This window comes from Crinia signifera, chromosome 8 (assembly GCF_055691185.1).
Source record: "Crinia signifera chromosome 8, ASM5569118v1, whole genome shotgun sequence".
Taxonomy (NCBI): Eukaryota; Metazoa; Chordata; class Amphibia; order Anura; family Myobatrachidae; genus Crinia; species Crinia signifera.
Genome location: NC_139224.1, coordinates 36735873 through 36756561, shown reverse-complemented (window position 1 = coordinate 36756561; position 20689 = coordinate 36735873). Strand labels below are relative to the sequence as shown.

General features: G+C 42.7%; 1 protein-coding gene across 3 annotated transcripts in view; it reads left to right on the top strand.

The window, feature by feature from the left end:
* The first annotated feature begins 282 nt into the window (after window positions 1-282).
* The window catches only part of TAMM41 (TAM41 mitochondrial translocator assembly and maintenance homolog), a 38968-nt gene continuing 18561 nt past the window's right edge, over window positions 283-20689 (top strand). The window contains exons 1-5 of one of the 3 annotated variants that reach the window (XM_083156160.1): window positions 285-449; window positions 1997-2179; window positions 6477-6569; window positions 16874-17024; window positions 18115-18260. In XM_083156160.1, the coding sequence (XP_083012286.1) occupies window positions 2003-2179; window positions 6477-6569; window positions 16874-17024; window positions 18115-18260 (567 nt within the window). In that variant the 5' untranslated portion in view covers window positions 285-449; window positions 1997-2002. Of the gene's footprint in view, window positions 895-1996; window positions 2180-6476; window positions 6570-16873; window positions 17025-18114; window positions 18261-20689 lie in introns of all 3 variants that reach the window. The other 2 variants (XM_083156158.1, XM_083156159.1) reach the window with 2 other exon arrangements.

Sequence of the window (20689 nt, the reverse complement as noted above, 5' to 3'; positions counted from 1 at the left end):
AAGATAAAGTATCAACCAATCAGCTGCCTGTAACATGACAAAGCATTTGTAATCTGCTTTCCCTACAGTGCCTTAAAGTAAATAGAGTACTTGCATGTGCATAGCTGCATGACAGTAATCATTCTGTTTCCACACCTGTTATTGTCTCCTCTTCTCTGTCAGTCACTCAGACTCAAGCAGCACTTTACTGCATGCTGGCTTTATCTGGCAAATCAAACCAGAGCAGACAACAGCCTATAGAAAGAGCAGATATATGTGACCTATCAATGTGTGCGTTCCACAGAACCCGGAAGTGAGATGCATGTGTGTATGTGACGTGTCCTGACCTGGACTGACTGAGACTGTGTGCCTGCCTGGTCCTGTGTCCTCAGCTGTGTGCGCGATCTGCACGTGCAGTGTGCCCCTCAGCAGGAAGTGTTTGGTTGATCTGTAGTGCAGTGTGCCCCTCGGTAGGAAGTGTGTGGTTGATCTGTAGTGCAGTGTGCCCCTCAGTAGGAAGTGTGTGTGATCTGTAGTGCAGTGTGCCTCTGAGTAATATGTTTGTGCGTGCTGTGTGTGTCCCCGAGTAGAAAGTGTGTGGTGCTGTGTGCAGGGCTTTATCTGTTTACATTGTGTTAAAGAGTCCTATGCTTTACTGGCAGGCTGTATGTTATTGTGTATGCATTAATTCCATGTGATGTGCTGTTAGCATGTGAGAGCACTTGCCCAGTGTGTGGAGTTTGAGGTTAGTGTTGTGTGCATTGTGTGTCACACATTATGGCTCTACCAGCCCTCCAGGGCACAGGGTACCAGTTGCGCCGTATCCTGACCTATTTCCCAGAGGATATCAGCCTTGCCTTTGCCTATGGATCTGGCGTGTTCAAACAGTCCAGCGCTCCCCAGGCGAGAGCTAAAGTAAGATGGGATGATGGGGTTAACTCCAGCACATGGATGTTACTGATTATCTGTAATGGGAGGTCTCCAGTAGTTCTGGTTACTGTAACCCAGACTAGAACCACTGTACACTACCGCAGATAGATCTGCATCACAAACCTGTATTACTCTGTGCATCAATTCTCAGAGGCATTTGTTAAAATACTCTCTGTAATATACAGGTTATTCTGTCACTTGTTTTCTAACTATATTTCTAGACGATTGGATGTTGATATTTATGATAGTATACCAGTTTTTCCGCTGTAAGGAGAACCGTACACATTCAGTTCCCCAGCCACTTGCTCTGAATGAGCGTACACATGGGGAGATGTTGCTGAGCAATCTGCGCAATGTAGATCACACAGCGATGTGTCAGGGCCAGTATTCTCCAGTGAGAACACTGGCCCCTGACAGGCAATTCATTTATCCAGCATGCTGGATCTTAATTGCCAGGCAATAGTGACTCGCGGGGCCGCATCGCTATGGCCCCTACACGTGGAACGATGCTCTAGTGAGATCGTTTAGAAAATTCCCCGAAATCGCCCCGTGTGTAGGCCCCATAAGAAACCTTGTTCTAAAAGTTCTAAGCAAGGCATGTCCAAACTATGGATCTCCAGTTCTCAAAATGCGCAAAACCGTGTGAACTGCAGGTGGGGCAGATGTAACATGTGCAGAGAGAGTTAGATTTGTGCGAGTTATTTTGTTTCTGTGCAGGGTAAATACTGTCTGTTATTTTTACACTGCAATTTAGATTTCAGTTTCAACACACCCCAACCAAATCTAACTCTCTCTGCAAATGTTACATCTGCCCCACCTGCAGTGCATATGGTTTTGTCCATTAGAGAGTGATTGTGCCTTTCCGAGTGAATTAGAATTACCCCCAAAGTACCAGCCAATCAGCTCCTGACTATCATGTTACAGGCTGTGTTTGAAAAATGACAGGAGCTGGTTGGCTGGTACCTTATTTATCTCCAAGGCTTAGTACATAGACCCCTATTATCCATGTTGTGTTATGTTTTTTTGTATGGAACCAGCTTGTGTTAATGTTATTGTGTTCTTAGTGTGTGTGTCCTCTTTCCTATAGAACAACATGCTGGACTTTGTGTTTGCAGTTGATGACCCAGTCACATGGCATACCATGAATCTGATGCAGAACCGGAGTCATTACGCTTTCATGAAATACCTGGGTCCAAAACAAATTAGTAATGTGCAGAATAAGTACGGCGCTGGGGTTTATTATAACACGCTGGTTCCCTGCGATGGCAAGGTAAGTGACCATACAGTGTATTATATTACTTGTAAATTCTATAGTGTAAAAACACCTGTTAGTGTATATGGAAGGCAGCACTTGTCCCAGGAGCCAGGGACTCAATGCACATAAATACATCACCTGCTTAGGTAGGGTATGGGTCATAGGGTCGACCATTATAGGTCATCAGTCAATAGGTCAACATGAGTTTTTCATGTTTTTTGGGTGTCCATGTCGACTTAAGTGAACATGGACACTGTATAAGTATACCGCTTGCTTCGCTCGCCATGCTTCGGGCATGGTGCCTCGCTATGCTATTATATTTTCACTTTATGCCCACTTGGATAGTAAAGTAGGAAAAACACCTTTTTTTTCCCAAAAAAATAACCTGAAATACTCATGTCGGCCTTTTTCATGTTGATCTTTTCCATGTCGACCTATATCATGTGTCGATCTAGTGTATGTTGACCTACAGTGGTTGACCTAATAACTCGTCCTAATGCTTGTAGATCTTTATGCACATAAAAAAAAATGCTGGATCTATGTATTAGAACTCACTTAGGTTATTGTCTTTAGTTCTTTAAGAGATTATTGTAGTATATAGAGTAAGGCTGGCAACATCGCGCACAAACATATCCTCAGAGTGGCTGGATCTGGTAAGCATTCACACTCGCCAGGGACCCCAATGCGGTTGTTGTGACAATGTAATAATTCCTGCAGTCTCAAGGACTTTTCCACTACCTCTGTCTGCAGGGTGACTCCATGTATCGATAATCAGCTGACCTCCGCTCTTCCAATCGTGGGCTACAGTCCAGTCAGCTGACATTCTCCATGTGCTGCTATTTAACTATTTTGCTCTGGGACCCCATCAGACAATAAAAATAATGACAGGACCCCAGCAAGTTACTGCAGAAGGTCATCACATCACATGTGTAGTCAGCAGACAGCACATACATGGCAGCATTGTGGAAGCACAAAGTGATGTGAGGAGTCTAAGGGTGCCCACTCACTAGAAAGATCTGCGATCTTAAGATGTGCGCATAAATTAGCCTTCAAATCTTTGGTCCGCCCTGGACCAAAGATTTCAGGCAAGCGCACATCTTTACCAAAGATTTTTCATAAGATCCCGTGTGCGTTCCTATGGATCTTCTGATCTTTTGTGCATCACGTAAGATCAGAAGATTCAGCTAAAGATCCACGGGAGCGCGCATCGGACCGATATCGGCCGATTTTCGACCGATTATTGGTAAATATCGTACGATATATCGGCCGATTTATCGAAAATCAGACAATCGGCCAAAAAATCGTTCTAGTGTGTGGGCACCTTAAAGAACAGACAATTCAACAGATTTTTCAGACTCCTTGAGGGGTGAATTTATGAAGCTTGGAGAAGTGTTATCTATCCCCATAAAGAACGTTATGAGCAAGGTGATAATGGTTCAGCCAATCAGCTACAATATGTAAATTGACAGGTAAGAGCTGATTGGCTGAACCATTATCACCTTGCTCATAACGTTCTTTATGGGGATAGATAACACTTCTCCAAGCTTCATAAATTCACCCCTGAGTCACTGACTGAGATTAGAAAAGTCATCAGCCTGATGGTCAGCAACACGGAGTCGCGACCCCATGCTGAGAAGGTCAGGACCCACAGTTTGAGAACCACTGAACTACTGTATATCTAGGCTCCAGACTCCTGTTCCCAGAAGCTCTGTCCCCTTTTCAGTGAATCACAGGTCCAGCTGCCTTTACTATCTGTCAGTATTATCAGCGCTGCATACTCCAGCCGCTTCCTGTTCCAGTCCAGACCAGCGCAAGCTAGCATAAGTCAGTACAAATCTAACTCCTGTTTCAGGCCCTACCGGTTCTAGTCTGTTCAATAGCGAACTAGCTACAGTTTATCTCCTTTTCCAGTTCTGTTCATTCTCTACTGCAGTACACTCATTTCTTTATGAACAGTGACTCTTCCTAGCTGAGCCACTACCGCAGCCCCCCCCCCCCATCATACACACACAGTACCACCAGATCTCTTATGGGCATGAGTCATAGTGTCAACACATGTAATAGGTACTTATGTAAAGAAAAAAGCAAATCAGTTTAAATGTGATGCACTCCTTATTCACAGAAATGTCAAACTTGACTAAAATTCAAATATATCTTTATTAAGTAGTACAAGGAAATTATAGTGGTAAGTATCACTTACAGGTCATCATTATTTATTATTAGTGATCTCAAATTTTATTATTTATCAAATAATGCTTGACCCGATAATGTATTTCCCTGTATCAGGGATAATAGTGGCGAATTTTTTTTTTAAAATAAGATGATAGATATAGAGAAAAAGAAATTAGTAGAAAAATTTAAAATTAGTCTCTGTTGTCCGTTAGTATAAAGTATTGATGAGACGGTTCCTGTTACTGTTTCAGGTAAGTATGGTGCATTCTATTGGCTGAAATGTAATCAGTACATGGGTTTTATTCCCAAATTTGTAACTAATGTCGTTTTATATGGAGTAATCTCCTCGTTTGTGTGGAGTCTATATTCACTGAAGATAACACATTAACTGTACTGCTATCACAATAAAGTATATGCTATATTGCTGAGTGAATAATCACGTTGTTACTGTGTAGTACGTAAATGTGTTGTTTTGATCACACGTATGCGGTACCTTGGCACTCAAATGGGCTCAAATAACATGTGTATAACGAGATTTAGTATTTATCCCTCCTTCTCAGGGAGTTATTTGGACTGTTAACATGTATATGTTGTATTCTAGAATACTCATGGGCTCTGTGAATATCAGATAGGAAAATGGGTGGTGACCTGCCGTATGGCCTAGTAAACCACTTCTATCTTCAAGTCCTATCAGTCACATCTAGAGTCATATACATATAAATAAGAGCATTAATTCACTTTTAATATGGATATAGTGAGTAGCTGTGCTATTTATTCCGTGTCTCCCTGTGCCTATATCTGACAGGTATTAGGTGAGATATACCTTGCACATTTATTATTATAATGCTCATATAATATCGCGTTATCAAGTATATGTTAGAGCCACATTTTTTATTTTTGAGCGCTCACAGTTATTTCAAATGTTTGGTAATCAGCAGTAGGCTTATAGCAAATTGCCCAGTTTATACTGTATATTTAGCAGCTAATAGTTCATGCAAATATTATTCAGATCTGTTCGCGCAGGCTGGTAAGAGCAAATTGTCTGATCTGTACTGTGTGTTTTGCAACTAATTATAAATGCACATAATATTCAGACATATTCCTGCAGATTGATCAGATCAGATTGCCCAATCTGTACAGTCTGTGTTGCAATTCATCGCACATGCAATTTATCATTTCAGGTATATTCCTGCAGATTGGTCAATTTGTGCCCGTTCTGCGGGAGATGATTTCTATATTAATTATATTCTGAAATTATTACTATTGCATGCTGCTATGTGTTTCTAGCTGCCCGCTAAGTATTAGCAATACATGTAGGTTATTCAACATGAATCGGTGCCACTTTATTTGACGGTTAGTGTTACCAATTACTGAGCGAGTAATTTAAAACTTGTATATGCGCCCGCCATTAATAAACTTCTACAGTGTGAAAGATGTGTTACAAGTCACTTCTGAGATATATACGCGCCGGAGCGCTCTCAGTAAAGTGAGCGGCTCACAGCCCACGCTGTCTGGGATCGGGTCACTGAGCTCTGCCTGTACTGCAGCGTCTCAAGTGCACCCCGCTATCCCGACTAGGACACACGCTGCGGTAAGCGCTTGATACACGTTGCGTATTAGAAACAAAGTTACAGATACATCATTATATTTCAATACATTTCAACCAATTAGTAACGGTTACAACAGAGCGAGCTGCCGATGCGCATTTCGCCTGTGTCGGCTTTTTCAAGGCTGACCTAAGTCCATGTAATAGGTGTAAACAAGCATTAAGTCGACAAAGGTAACATTGACAATCAAAATGTTTTTAACCTAAGCCCTGTCAACCTTTATTGGTCTACCTTCATAGCTTCTACCTAGCGACTGTATTCTGTTTCTTATACCGCATGCAGCGGGGTCACCTGTCTGCTAATAATTAATAATGTTTAATAAAAGGTCACTTTTTTCCGTCATGACCTTCTTTGATAACATCTGAATATCGGTATGGACACTGTTTTATTATGGTGCACCAACTGTCGTCTTCCAGTATTTTTTGATGTAACTGGAGCCGTGCTGCATGTTGGTACCCTGTATATGGAAGTCTGTCTGTCTATGTACAGTATGTATCATTCTGCTTCACCTAACATAGCTGTCCCCTGGCCAGGTGATAAAGTATGGCGTTATAAGCACTGACACTCTCATCGAAGATTTGACCCATTGGAGAACATTGTACGTCGCTGGCCGCCTACACAAACCAGTAAGTCCAGTGCAGTGACCACTTCATCCAGGACTAGGGAAAGGACTTAAAACGGGTTATATCTAGTTATATATCTATATAATAAGTCCATGTATTGTGGGGTAATAGTTTACCAGCTTTATGCCATGTACATGTATCTCTACCATACTTGCTTCTCTTATATGTCTGTCTATAGCCATCCATCCAGCCCTGTGCTTTCCAGCCCTGTGGGGCAGGCCCTCTGGGATTCAGTAATCTGCGTGCTTTGCAGTTTACCGAGTCAACCAGAATGAGGGCCTATGTGTATTTCTCAGTTTTAACTGGTGTTTAGTATTTACTAGTTGAATATAACTTAGATGTGTCGCCAAGAGTGCTGGGGCAGATGTATTAAGCCTGATAAAGTGGTGATCAAGTACCATCCAAACAGCTGATTGGCTGGTGCGTTATCACCTTCCATGTCATCACTTTACCAGGCTTAATACATCTGCCCCACTTTTTTCACTCATCCTGTGACATCAGCTGCCCGCCCCCTGCAGCTGCCCACCTGCATTCGCATGGGGACGTTGTGGGTACGCCCATCATTTGCGCGGATATGTCCAGAAAGCGCTGGGTGTCCCCATGAAAACGCCCCCTGCCCGCCTCCATTCTGCCCGCCCTTTCCTGTGCAAGTGCCATGGCCACTATGCAAATTGCCGAAGGCGCCCACACAGAAGCTCTGCAAATGCAAGCATGCGCATGGCATAAACATTGGGAACCAAATGAATTAGAATCAGGCCCAAGTTTCCTACACACCTAACTAAGGACCACTGCCTTTCTGTTAGTCACAGACTAGTTTTATACCCCTTTCCCACTGCCTTTAAATACTTAGATGAACCTTCATCGATACAGATTTTTGCTCAGTGGCAAAGGGTCCAAAAATAAAGCAAAAACCCTGGTCTGTGTAGCTTGCAGGGTTGGACCCGGGAAGGATCAGACTTAAAATGGGTAATTGGGGTCATCTGATCCGGGACCCATATAAAGCATTGGAAGAGCCCATACAGCCCAACGCAGTATCCAACAGAAGGTGGACAATCTATCGTCAGTGCTGCTTCTCTGCCCCCTACTGAGCAGCAGCACTGGTAAAAGTGGTTGGATACCGCTTCCTTTCAGTGCACAGAGATGGAGGCTGGGGGCAAGCTACCAAAAAAGGAGATATCAAGATATCGTGTAAAGGCACTTTAGTGTGAGCGTGCTTGGCCCAGCAGCAGTCAGAACAAAAGGGGGTAGTCAACCCCAATACAATGGATAGAACAAAAAAGGAAAAAGTTGACCGCGCTAGAATTCAGAAACAATATTGACAATAATAAAAATGGTGGCTGAGATTTACACTCTGGTCACCAATATAGAAATTTAAGGACAAGTGGTCAGGTGTGCATAGAATAAATAAAAATAATTATTTAATAATGTGAACAGTTAAAACAAATTAATAGCAAAACACAAAATAAATGATCAAAAGACCAGACAGACAATTGGGTAAATAAATAGTCACCCTTATCTCAACTTGCCGAATTCACAAAGGAGCCTGAGTATAGTCCACCCATTGGGGAAAAAGGCAGGTCAAGGAAGTCAAATTATATGTCCACGTCCACTAGTATTTATCCTGGGCTTTTTTGGGGAGGTGGTGTTCCTCCAAGAAAGGTTCTGTTCCAAAGTTAGGAACACATTGTATCCAAATGATAGGAGAAAGCGTCCTGCTTGCAGGTACTTCACTTGATCCTTTATGGTGGAGGGTCTCCAGGCAAGGATATGTGGGTAAGGATTGGAGAGGGTGTAAGTCCAGTGTAAAAACACCTTACGCGTTTCGCTGCTATCTGCAGCTTTTTCAAAGGTAAGTTGTCCATTGTACTGTACAGGTTTATATACTGTACCCTGTTCAATTGCAAAAGGTCGCACACCTGACCACTGTGATTAAGAACTTATTAACTCATATATTGACCAAAATCATAAATAATCATTATATAGAATGGAGACAGACTTATTTAATACCTGTAAAATTAAAAATAATTGGTAAAGATTAAGTATGTTAACCCCTTCCTGACAGAGCCAGTTTTTGCGTTCCTGACAGAGCCCTTTTTTTCAAATCTGACATGTCTCACTTAAGTGGGGATAACTTTTTTTTGCTTTTACTTATCCCAGTGATTTTGAATCAATATGAATATGAATAGCAAATTCTCAAATTTTCAAGAAAATTTCAAACACTGATTTTTTTAGGGACCAGTTCAGTTCTGATGTGACTTTGAGGGACTTGTATGTGAGACACCCCCATAAATGATGCCATTTCAAAAACTGCACCCCTCACAGTATTCAAAACAGCATTTTGGAAGTTTGTTAACCCTTTAGGTGTTTCACAGGAATTAAAACAAAGTGTAGGTGAAATTTCAAAATTTCTTTTTTTTTGCAGATTTGCAATTTTAATACATTTTTCTAAGGAACACAGTACATTTTACTAGAGAAATGTGACTAAAAATTGATTCCCCCAATTCTTTTGTTTTCATAAATATCCTATATGTGGCCCTAGTGTGCACGGTGACCAAACCACAGGCTTCATAATAGAAGGAGCACCTACTTGATTTTGGAGCCTCCTTTTTATGAGATTATTTTTTAGGCACCATGTAGGTTTCTAGGCACCATAAGATGCTAAAAGTTAGGAACCCCCCCACAAGTGACCCCATTTTGCAAACTACACCCCTCAGGGAATTCATCTAGGGGTATAGTGTACATTTCAAACCCCCAGGGGTTTCACCAATTGTGGTACAACTGGGCAGTGAAAATGAAAAATTATTTTTTTTACACAAAAATGCAGTTCTGGCTCCAAATTTGTCATTTTCAGAAGGTATGAAGGAGACAAAGCACCCCAAAATCTGTGCCCCAATTTCTCCCGAGTACGGCAATGCCTCACATGTGACCAAAAAACACCATTTGGGTGCATGGCAGGACTCAGAAGGGAAGGAGTGATTTTTGGATTTTGCAGCTCAGATTCTGGTGGAATTTTGGTGGGTGCTATGTCGCATTAGCAAGACCCCCAAAGCACCAATACAGTGGAACCCCCCCACAAGTGACCCCATTTTGCAAACTACACCCCTCAGGGAATTCATCTAGGGGTATAGTGTACATTTCAAACCCCCAGGGGTTTCACCAATTTTGATACAAGTGGGCAGTGAAAATGAAAAATTACATTTTTTTACACAAAAATGCAGTTCTGGCTCAAAATTTTTCATTTTCAGAAGGTATGAAGGAGAAAAAGCACCCCAAAATATGTGCCCCAATTTCTCCCGAGTACGGCAATGCCTCACATGTGACCAAAAAATACCAGTTGGGTGCATGGCAGGACTCAGAAGGGAAGGAGTGATTTTTGGATTTTGCAGCACAGATTTTGGTGGAATGAATGGTGGGTGCTATGTTGCACCAATACAGTGGAACCCCCCCACAAGTCACCCCATTTTGCAAAGTACACCCCTCAGGGAATTCATCTAGGGGTATAGTGTACATTTCAAACCCCCAGGGGTTTCACCAATTTTGATACAAGTGGGCAGTGAAAATGAAAAATTACATTTTTTTACACAAAAATGCAGTTCTGGCTCAAAATTTTTCATTTTCAGAAGGTATGAAGGAGAAAAAGCACCCCAAAATATGTGCCCCAATTTCTCCCGAGTACGGCAATGCCTCACATGTGACCAAAAAATACCAGTTGGGTGCATGGCAGGACTCAGAAGGGAAGGAGTGATTTTTGGATTTTGCAGCTCAGATTCTGGTGGAATTTTGGTGGGTGCTATGTCGCATTAGCAAGACCCCCCAAGCACCAATACAGTGGAACCCCCCCACAAGTCACCCCATTTTGCAAAGTACACCCCTCAGGGAATTCATCTAGGGGTATAGTGTACATTTCAAACCCCCAGGGGTTTCACCAATTTTGATACAAGTGGGCAGTGAAAATGAAAAATTAAATTTTTTTACACAAAAATGCAGTTCTGGCTCAAAATTTTTAATTTTCAGAAGGTATGAAGGAGAAAAAGCACCCCAAAATATGTGCCCCAATTTCTCCCGAGTACGGCAATGCCTCACATGTGACCAAAAAATACCAGTTGGGTGCATGGCAGGACTCAGAACGGAAGGAGTGATTTTTGGATTTTGCGGCTCAGATTCTGGTGGAATTTTGGTGGGTGCTATGTCGCATTAGCAAGACCCCCCAAGCACCAATACAGTGGAACCCCCCCACAAGTGACCCCATTTTGCAAACTACACCCCTCAGGGAATTCATCTAGGGGTATAGTGTACATTTCAAACCCCCAGGGGTTTCACCAATTTTGATACAAGTGGGCAGTGAAAATGAAAAATTACATTTTTTACACAAAAATGCAGTTCTGGCTCGAAATTTTTCATTTTCAGAAGGTATGAAGGAGAAAAAGCACCCCAAAATCTGTGCCCCAATTTCTCCCGAGTACGGCAATGCCTCACATGTGACCAAAAAAAACCAGTTGGGTGCATGGCAGGACTCAGAAGGGAAGGAGTGATTTTTGGATTTTGCAGCACAGATTCTGGTGGAATGAATGGTGGGTGCTATGTTGCACCAATACAGTGGAACCCCCCCACAAGTCACCCCATTTTGCAAAGTACACCCCTCAGGGAATTCATCTAGGGGTATAGTGTACATTTCAAACCCCCAGGGGTTTCACCAATTTTGATACAAGTGGGCAGTGAAAATGAAAAATTACATTTTTTTACACAAAAATGCAGTTCTGGCTCAAAATTTTTCAATTTCAGAAGGAATGAAGGAGACAAAGCACCCCAAAATCTGTGCCCCAATTTCTCCCGAGTACGGCAATGCCTCATGTGTGACCAAAAAGTTGCAGGACTCAGAAGGGAAGGAGTGATATTTGGATTTTGCAGCACAAATTCTGGTGGAATGATGGTGGGTGCTATGTCGCATTAGCAAGACCCCCAAAGCACCAATACAGTGGAACCCCCCCACAAGTGACCCCATTTTGCAAACTACACCCCTCAGGGAATTCATCTAGGGGTATAGTGTACATTTCAAACCCCCAGGGGTTTCACCAATTTTGATACAAGTGGGCAGTGAAAATGAAAAATTACATTTTTTTTACACAAAAATGCAGTTCTGGCTCAAAATTTTTCATTTTCAGAAGGTATGAAGGAGAAAAAGCACCCCAAAATCTGTGCCCCAATTTCTCCCGAGTACGGCAATGCCTCACATGTGACCAAAAAATACCAGTTGGGTGCATGGCAGGACTCAGAAGGGAAGGAGTGATTTTTGGATTTTGCGGCTCAGATTATGGTGGAATGAATGGTGGGTGGTATGTGGCATTAGCAAGACCCCCGAAGCACGGTGAAATTATGAACCTAATAATCCATAGATGTGTGGTATATTTTAAAACACTCCTTTATACATAGGCCGGGTTTGTCGGGGCAAGTGTCACACTGGAAAATAGTTTGCTTTCTTATTCCCTTTTTATAGCAAACTTTGCACCTTTTTTGTGTCCTGCCCTTTTTTCCAGTGGAGGGGATTTCATCAGGAAAATGCTGCCCTGGTACAATACGGGGGCCAGTACTAGAAGTACTGGGGCCCTCAGCCTGCTGGTTCCCAAATATTAGGCCCTTTATGACTTCCTCTTGAAAGTGCATAAATGTCCCCCTCTGGCCGGTAGAACGGAATAGCACGTAAGCGTTATACAGTGCCATCTGGATGATATACACGGCCAGCTTCTTGTACCAGATTTTTGTTTTCCGCAGGGCACTGTACGGCTTCAGTACCTGATCTGAAAGATCCACTCCGCCCATGTACCTATTGTAATCCAGGATACAATTAGGTTTTGAGGTGTGGGTACTGGTACCTCGTACAGGGACGGAGGTGGTACTGTCTCCGTGAATTGTTGTCAGTATAAGGACATCCCTCTTGTCCTTATATTTGACCAACAACATATTTTCGGTGCATATTCCCCTGCTTTCACCCCTTCTCATTACTTGGGCAATGTGCGTTTTTGGGAGGCCTCTTTGGTTCTTGCGCACAGTACCGCAAGCTGCTGTACCTCTTGAACCAAGGGCCTTAAACAGGGGGATGCTGGTGTAAAAGTTATCCACATAGAGGTGATAACCTTTATCCAGGAAGGGGTGCACTAAATCCCAGACAATTTTTCCACTAACACCTACGAGGGAGGGGGGGCATTCTGGCGGTTCAATTCTTGAATCCTTCCCTTCATATACCCTAAACCTGTGGGTGTACCCTGAGGTGCTTTCACACAACTTATACATTTTTATGCCATACCTTGCCCTCTTACTGGGAAGGTACTGGCGGAATTTAACCCTTCCTTTAAAATGCATAAGGGACTCGTCTATGCAAATGAATTTATCTGGGATGTACATGTCTTCAAATTTGGCACTGAAATGATCAATGACCGGCCTGACTTTGAATAGCCGGTCAAAGGTGGGATCATCTCTGGGTGGGCACTGTGCATTATCATTGTAATGCAAAAATTTAAGGATCGTCTCAAATCGAGCCCGGGGCATGGCCATACGGTAAAATGGGGTGCTGTACAGAACATCTGTACTCCAATATTGCCTAATTTCTGGCTTTTTTACTATGCCCATATGAAACACCAGACCCCAAAACGTCATCATCTCTACTGCATCTACAGGGGTCCACCTAGCAAATGATGACGTGGGGTTTTGAGCAATAAACTGCTGGGCATATAAATTAGTTTGGTCCACCATTAAATTTATAAAATCATCAGAGAAAAATAATTTGAAAAAGTCAATTTCTCTGAGACCTGTGGAATCAAATTGGATTACTGGCATGGCCAAAAACTCAGGAACCTGGGGCTCAAAATTGTCTGGTGGTGGGGTCCATACGAGATCAATTATTGGGGGGGGGGTCTCAGCTGCTCTACGGGGGCGTCTTTGAGGGGGTCCCTCATCACCAGAGGAGGAAGAGGAGCTTAAGGCGAATCCTTCAAATTCCCCGCTTGCATCACTGGCTGTGTCAGAGTCAGAAGCAAGCAGGGCATATGCCTCCTCCGCTGAATACATTCTTCTGGATGACTGGGATGACATTTGGGATGACATTTGGGATGCCATTTTTATTTTTGTGTTACTGGTAGTGAAATGTTTCAACACGTGTATAGTGTAGGGGGGGGTACAAACTTTATTTCAACCCGGGGGGTATGTAGTGTGTAGTGTGCAGAAAAAAAAAATACTTTATACAAAAAAAAAAAAATGGAGGGGTTAAAAAAAAAAAAAAATTGAAGGGGTTAAAAAAAAAATTGAAGGGGTTAAAAAAAAAAAAAAAAGGTCCTGCGCCAAAAATTGAGCACAGATGTTGGTCAGTAACGTCCGTCACTGAACAGCGCTGAAAGGCAACAGGAATTTGATCCAAAAAAAAAAAAAAAATAGATCAACCCTGTGCCGAAAAAGATGATCAGTGATGTACGTCACTGATCAGCGCACAGCGGCCACAGGACACCCACAAAATCACAGTGTGTGTAAAAAAAAAAATTAAAAAAAGACCCCACAGCACACACAAAAAAAAAAAAAAGGTGATCAGTGATGCGACACTGATTACCAGTGAGGGGCAGCAGGTGCAACTGACAGTGCAACTGGCAGGTATATATATATAAAAAAAAAAAACCTCTGCACCCCTAAAAAGTTGCTGATCACCTCAGATATAGTGATCAGCACAAAAGGCGGGGGCAGCAGACACAAAATTTAGCACTCTCTATCACTCTCTGTCACTATCTCTCTCTATCTCTCTATCTCTCACTATCTAACACTCTATGACACTGCAGCAGCAGCAGTGACAGGTATATATATATATATATAAAAATACCCTGCGCCCCCAAAAAGTTGCTGATCAGTTAATTTATACTGATCAGCACAAAAGGGGGGGCAGCAGTCAGTTATATAAAAAATATATAGCACAATCTGACACTATCTCTATCTCTCTATCTCTCTCTATCTCTCTCTATCTATAACTATCACACTGCAGCAGCACAAAATATAGCACTCTCTGTCACTAGGCCTCTCTATCTCTCTCTATATCTCTCTATCTCTCTCTATCTCTCTCTATCTCTCTCTATCTCTCTCTATAACTATATCACACTGCAGCAGCACAAAATACAGCACTCTCTGACACTATCTCTCTCTATCTCTCTCTATCTAACTAACGCTATTACACTGCAGCAGCACAAGTTCACAGGAAGTCACAAGTAACAGGATCCAGGAAGCATCCAGCACACTACAAGCACAGATGAAGCAGTCAAGATATTTGCAAGGATCAGGTAAGTATTTTGCAAGGTTCTGGTCAGTATATCGCGGCAGCTAGGCACGGTGACCGCACTGCACGCAATTCCAGACCGGAATGGCGTCTGCAGTGCAGTCACCGTTAGTTTAAACCCCCCTCCATGGCTGTGATTGGTCCGTCGGTCCGACGGACCAATCACGGCCTTTGGGGGCGGGCGGGGTGAGGTGGGGTGACACCAGTGTCACCCTTACACCCCGCGGTGATTGGTGCTGTACTTTACAGCACCAATCACCTCCGATCGCGTGTCACCGGCGAACGTTATTCGCCGGTGACACAGAAAACGCTGTAATTGGCTGTTCACACTGAACAGCCAATCACAGCAATCGCCGACGGGGGGGCGGCATCGCAGCCCCCCCGGGGCATGCACGGACATGTCTGCTGTCAGGGACAGCAGACATGTTGAAACTGTCACCGCGTCTATAGACGCGGTGACAGTTAAATGCCATGACGTACATTTACGCCATGTGTCGGGAAGTACTTCCCGACCATGACGTAAATGTACGTCAATTGTCGGGAAGGGGTTAAAACCCAAAGTTCTTTTCCAGGAGTAACTACGATTCCGGAAGTCCGGAAAGTACATAATTTCCGGTCGGTGGAACGCATAATAAGTCCACGCACTTCCTGTTTTGCGTTCCGCATATGCGAGCAACCAAACCGGAATAATGATAGATGGAGTGCACATTGATATGATCATACCGCTTAGGTATGCTTGTGCGCGTTATAGTCTGCCAATTAATGGCGTCTGAGGCACAGAGTGATAAAGCTTCATGATAAGAGAATAGTATATGACTTAATCTAAAACCGTATATCCAAGTGATTGGATACCGCATCCTTTCAGTGCACAGAGATGTAGGCTGGGGGCAAGCTACAGCTGCCAGAGTGCTGTGCTCGCCCCCAGCATGACATGGAGCACTATAAATGAGGGGTTTGTGTTCTAGCGGGAATGGGACCACACCAAGTTGACTGCACCCATGTGCGGTGTGAACGGTGCCGTCCTGAGAATATACTGGGTCAGTGTCGCTGTGGAGATGTAGACTTGTCCCAGGTCTGAGCAGTTATGGAACAATGGGGCAGATGGTAAAGTGATATGGTGGAAGGTGATTACACACCAGCCAGTTTAAAAAATGACAATTAGCAGTTGATTGGCTGGTGCTTTATCACCTATCACCTTCCACTTTATCACGCTTAACACATCTGTTTCACTGTTCAAAATTGCAGGGCAGAACCTTGATAACGCACAAGGTGGGGTATTTTTGTAAGCGTTTGCATTTCATTGTATCTGTATGCTTGTTTATTTATTTTACATATATCGCATTGTCTGATTTTTTTTTTTTTTTAACGTATGTTGCTTAATTTTGTATTGAGTTTGAATAAATGAAAGCAATATACTTCCCCCTCCACAGTTCTCTATTTAGAATAAAAGAAAATAAGAAATGCATAAAATGAACTACCCCTGGTTATTAATACAGGGGTAGAGACGGGCTGCATACAAAGCCTGAGTTCCAAATCCTGCTGTAGTGCTTTTTACACACCAAAGTTTTTAGCAGTGTTACCACTGAATGAATGAGAACATGACCAAAAAAATGTACAAGTCATTTCCTTGTTTTCCCCTAGAGGGCAGCACATTAATGAAAACCAATGACTACATATGCTGTGGACCTTTTTTATTTTTATGTTTTTGATTTCATACCCTACTGTTCATTTATTCTGAAAGTCCTGGTATTCCCTGCTATCTGCCCCAGGCACCAACCCTGAGATTAGCAGCTACAGAAGAGAAGGAACTGATGCTGTACATGTGTTAGCCTGAGGAGTCTGTTTCTTATTCTCCTGGTGTAATAGACTATGACCAGAGGTCACCAAAGCATTTATAATTGTCAGCTATCTTGACGTTTCCCTTCCCTACAGTTTTGACAGCCTATTCTTTTACAAGGTTTGACTGACATATCTTGACTCTGTACGAACCTCTCTCTTACAGGTGAAAATTCTTGTGCAGAAAGAGAACAAGCGGCTCCATACAGCGCTGGCCAACAACCTGAAGAGCGCTGTTACCGCTTCTTTCCTTATGCTACCTGAAAGCTTCTCTGAGGAAGACCTCTACCTGCAGATTGCTGGCCTCTCATACTCCGGTGAGCCCTCATTCAGCCCTCAAACTGATGTCACATGACATATCCCAGCATGCACTGCCACTGTTTTAGCATGCCCTAACAGCCAATCCTCTAGAATGTATAGAAGCTGGCAGACCGCACATTGAAAATCCATTTTAAATAATCATAGTTGATTTGTATAACTAGCATTTCGCATGTGTTGCTGGTTAGGTACACTTTCTGACGTGTGATCTAACCTCTCTATTTAGAGGTTAGATCATGTGACAGAAAGTGTACCTAACCAACAACACATGCGGTCTGACATCAGGGAGAGGAGCAATAATGGAAAACAAGGCGCTTTACACTGTTAGTTCCGCTTAGCAATAACATGAGTGAAGCCAAGCCTAGTTATATAGATAACAGAACTATAAGATACATTTACAGTGTCACATATGTCGTCCTATCCATAGGGGTTTTTAAGATTCAGGTCACCATATGCGTGTATGGGTCATTAGGTTGACCCAAGAAAGGTGGACATTCCTTAGGTCGACAGGACCCTTAGGTCAACTGGCGAAAGGTCGACTCATATTGTTTTATTTAGGTTTTTTTAGGCATCTAACTCTAGACGTCTAGTCCTGGACACTGTCTAAGTGTACGGCAGTCCCTAGCTGCGCTCGCCATGCTTCGGTCACAATGCCTCGGTACGGACAGCAAACTATTCTACTCTCCCTCCGTGCCCTGGTGGATGGTAGGCCATGAGCTACCCCATGTTCTGGAACCACAGTGGGGGGAAAAATAAACAAAACCTGTGTCAACCTTCTGCATTGTCGACCTTCAGTCCCTATCGACCTAAAGAGTGTCGACCTTTCTTGTGCCGATATTAACGACCACATCCCACCTTAAATTGTGTTGATATTGACTGTTTTGTTCTGTAATAAACCTACAGTAAATCTGTTCTGAGATCGCTCCTCTGGATTTTTGCCCCATATAAGTGTATTATATACATTAATAGTTTGGACTATAATTACTTTTTTTATTTTCATGAAAGAGATCAGTGCGGATTGTCTCCTGAACACGCAGAATATTTCAGTTGTCGGATTACTTGTCAGTGTCCTGTGACTTTTGTCATTAGGTGACTTCCGGATGATCGTTGGTGAAGATAAATCCAAGGTGATGAATATTGTCAAACCAAACATTGGCCATTTCCAGAAGCTGTACAGCAGCATATTGCAGGAGTGTAGTCAGGCTGTGTACAAACCTGCACAGGGCAATGTAGAGGTGAGTGCCACTTCACTGTACGTATATACCGCAGAAAGCATGTGCCATGACACATTGGACCTTATTCTGGTTGACCCACAAGCCTTGCGAGTCCACCAGACGCCGCCCACAGTGCCGGCGCCCCCATCACCCTCGCACACTGCAATCCCCCCGAGAATCCCCGCATGACTGCGAATGGATGATTTGCATAATCATCCATTCGCAGCGAGGGAGAAATCATTCGATGGGCGGTGACCATGGAATGATTTCTCCAGCGCTCGCAAATCAGAGATGTCTCTATGGTGTCTCTGATCTCCAAACGCCGTGTGCGGGAAGCAGACGGGCAGCTGACATTCGTTGATGTTAGCTGCTTGCGTCACCATGCGAACGCACTGGGGACCGAATCCATCAGAATAACCCCCATTGTGAAAGCAGTATAAGTTCCTTTATGACCTGTCTTGCTGAGAAATGAAGGTACTCGGCGGATCGGGATGAGAAATCGGGCCAAATAACGTGTCTGACGTCTGATCCAATGTGCGGTCCCGTGCGCATCGGCACAGAGAGTCTGACCCCCTCCCGGCCGCGAGGAATGCATGCAATACATCAAATAAAGAAGGGCCACTTGCGACGTATTGCATGCAATCCTGTCACCCAGGAGGCTCAATGTGAATTGGTTAGAATTGAATGTAACTTCTCCTATAGTAATATATAGATGTATCTCTTTTGTGGAATTCTTGCCGTCTTTATTTGTAGATAGGGGGGGGGGGAGGGAGGAGTGGGGAAGGGAAATTGGGACCAAGGGAGGGGGAGGGAGGGGGGTATATGGATGGGTGTTATAATTCAATTGAAACCAATAATTTAAGAGAATGTTATTACTTTACCTATGGACTAAGATAGATATCCGTATACATAATTATATTTTCTGTGTATCTATGTCGATATCCTTTGGTGTCTATGACACGTATATATAAAAACAAATTGAGTCCATGATAAATTTCCCCATATTATGATAATTTTCTTTATTACAAATCAGATGGATGTCCATATATGCAATCATATCCCCTGTGTGTATATGTGTTGATATTTTTGACACACATATGTGAAATTAAATTGATCTTGAACCATGTATTTTGATCACAATGTTTTTATGTCCCATTAAACCAAAATAGACTATTGATAAAAATTGGTCCAATCACATATGGCTGAACTGTTATTCTCTGTTCCATATATATATATGTGTTCTATGAATACTTAATGAATTTTGATAGTATATATTTTATTGCCGTGCAGCGTATACATGTATGCGCTGCATAGAGATTTATTTGCTATGTCCCAGCAATTGGTCTATGTATATATTGAAACATATCTCGCTCTGTATATAAATATATATTCAATTTAATATAATATGTCTATGTATGATTTTTTATGCCTATATATGGATTTTGGTAAATTATGTATATATATATGTTAAATGTTGTCTGTCTCTTTAAAGAATATCCCTGGAAGCATAAGTAGTAGCCGTTATAATAAATATCGACACCCCAAAAAAAGATATCACTGACAGTAAGATATCAGGATACAAAAAGCTGGACTCTTACAATCTAAATGGGGAAAAAAATGCATAGAAATACATACCACTGTTTTGTACAGACCTAAGTAACTATGGTTGCGTGTAAACAAAATATATGGAGATCAGCCCCAAAGTGAGGCCTGACACGCAGAGACGTATACTCATTAAAAACAGCGGGGCTAGACTCGCTATGAGATCGAGGTCTGACACGCAATAGTTAGAACGCCAATGAGAGCCGTACCCGAAAACGAGGCGCGACCCGCAACGATGGGCGCATGCGCGTCAATTAGATAGCGGAAGTAACCGCTATAAAATGGCGATAACGGAGCTACTCATTATCTACCTCCTGAGGAAGCCGCTGACGGAGCTAAAGGCGGAGAAACGCGTAGAGGATTGGGATTGAAGCTGCACCAGACATTATCTGCGGACCAGTCTCAGATAGGACCACCATCAATCGATAATCGGTGGTCGGAGAGGTCCGTTCAGGAGACTACAAACAAATTCCCTGCTGCTTATCCGGATGATCACTTAAGTATATCTCATTGAAAGTGCACTTTCACGAACTGTTCTAAGGATTATTCTGCAAAAGTTACCGGTACTAACAGAGGGAAAAATTCCTATAACTTTATGCTAATACTAACCCTCTAGAAACTGCAACTAATTTTATGCTGCTACTAATTACCCCTATTAACACCTGCAAGGGGCTCATCTGAGGGAAGCTTGCTTTCAAATTTATGTTTGTTAGTCTTGTTTGTCCCAATGTTGGCCACATTGAATATATTTTTTAATATTGTTGTCATGAAATTGTTTTAATAAATTTACAATATATTGAGCACAGCGCTGTACCACTCTGGTTTTTTCCTATAGGAGAAGTTGCTTA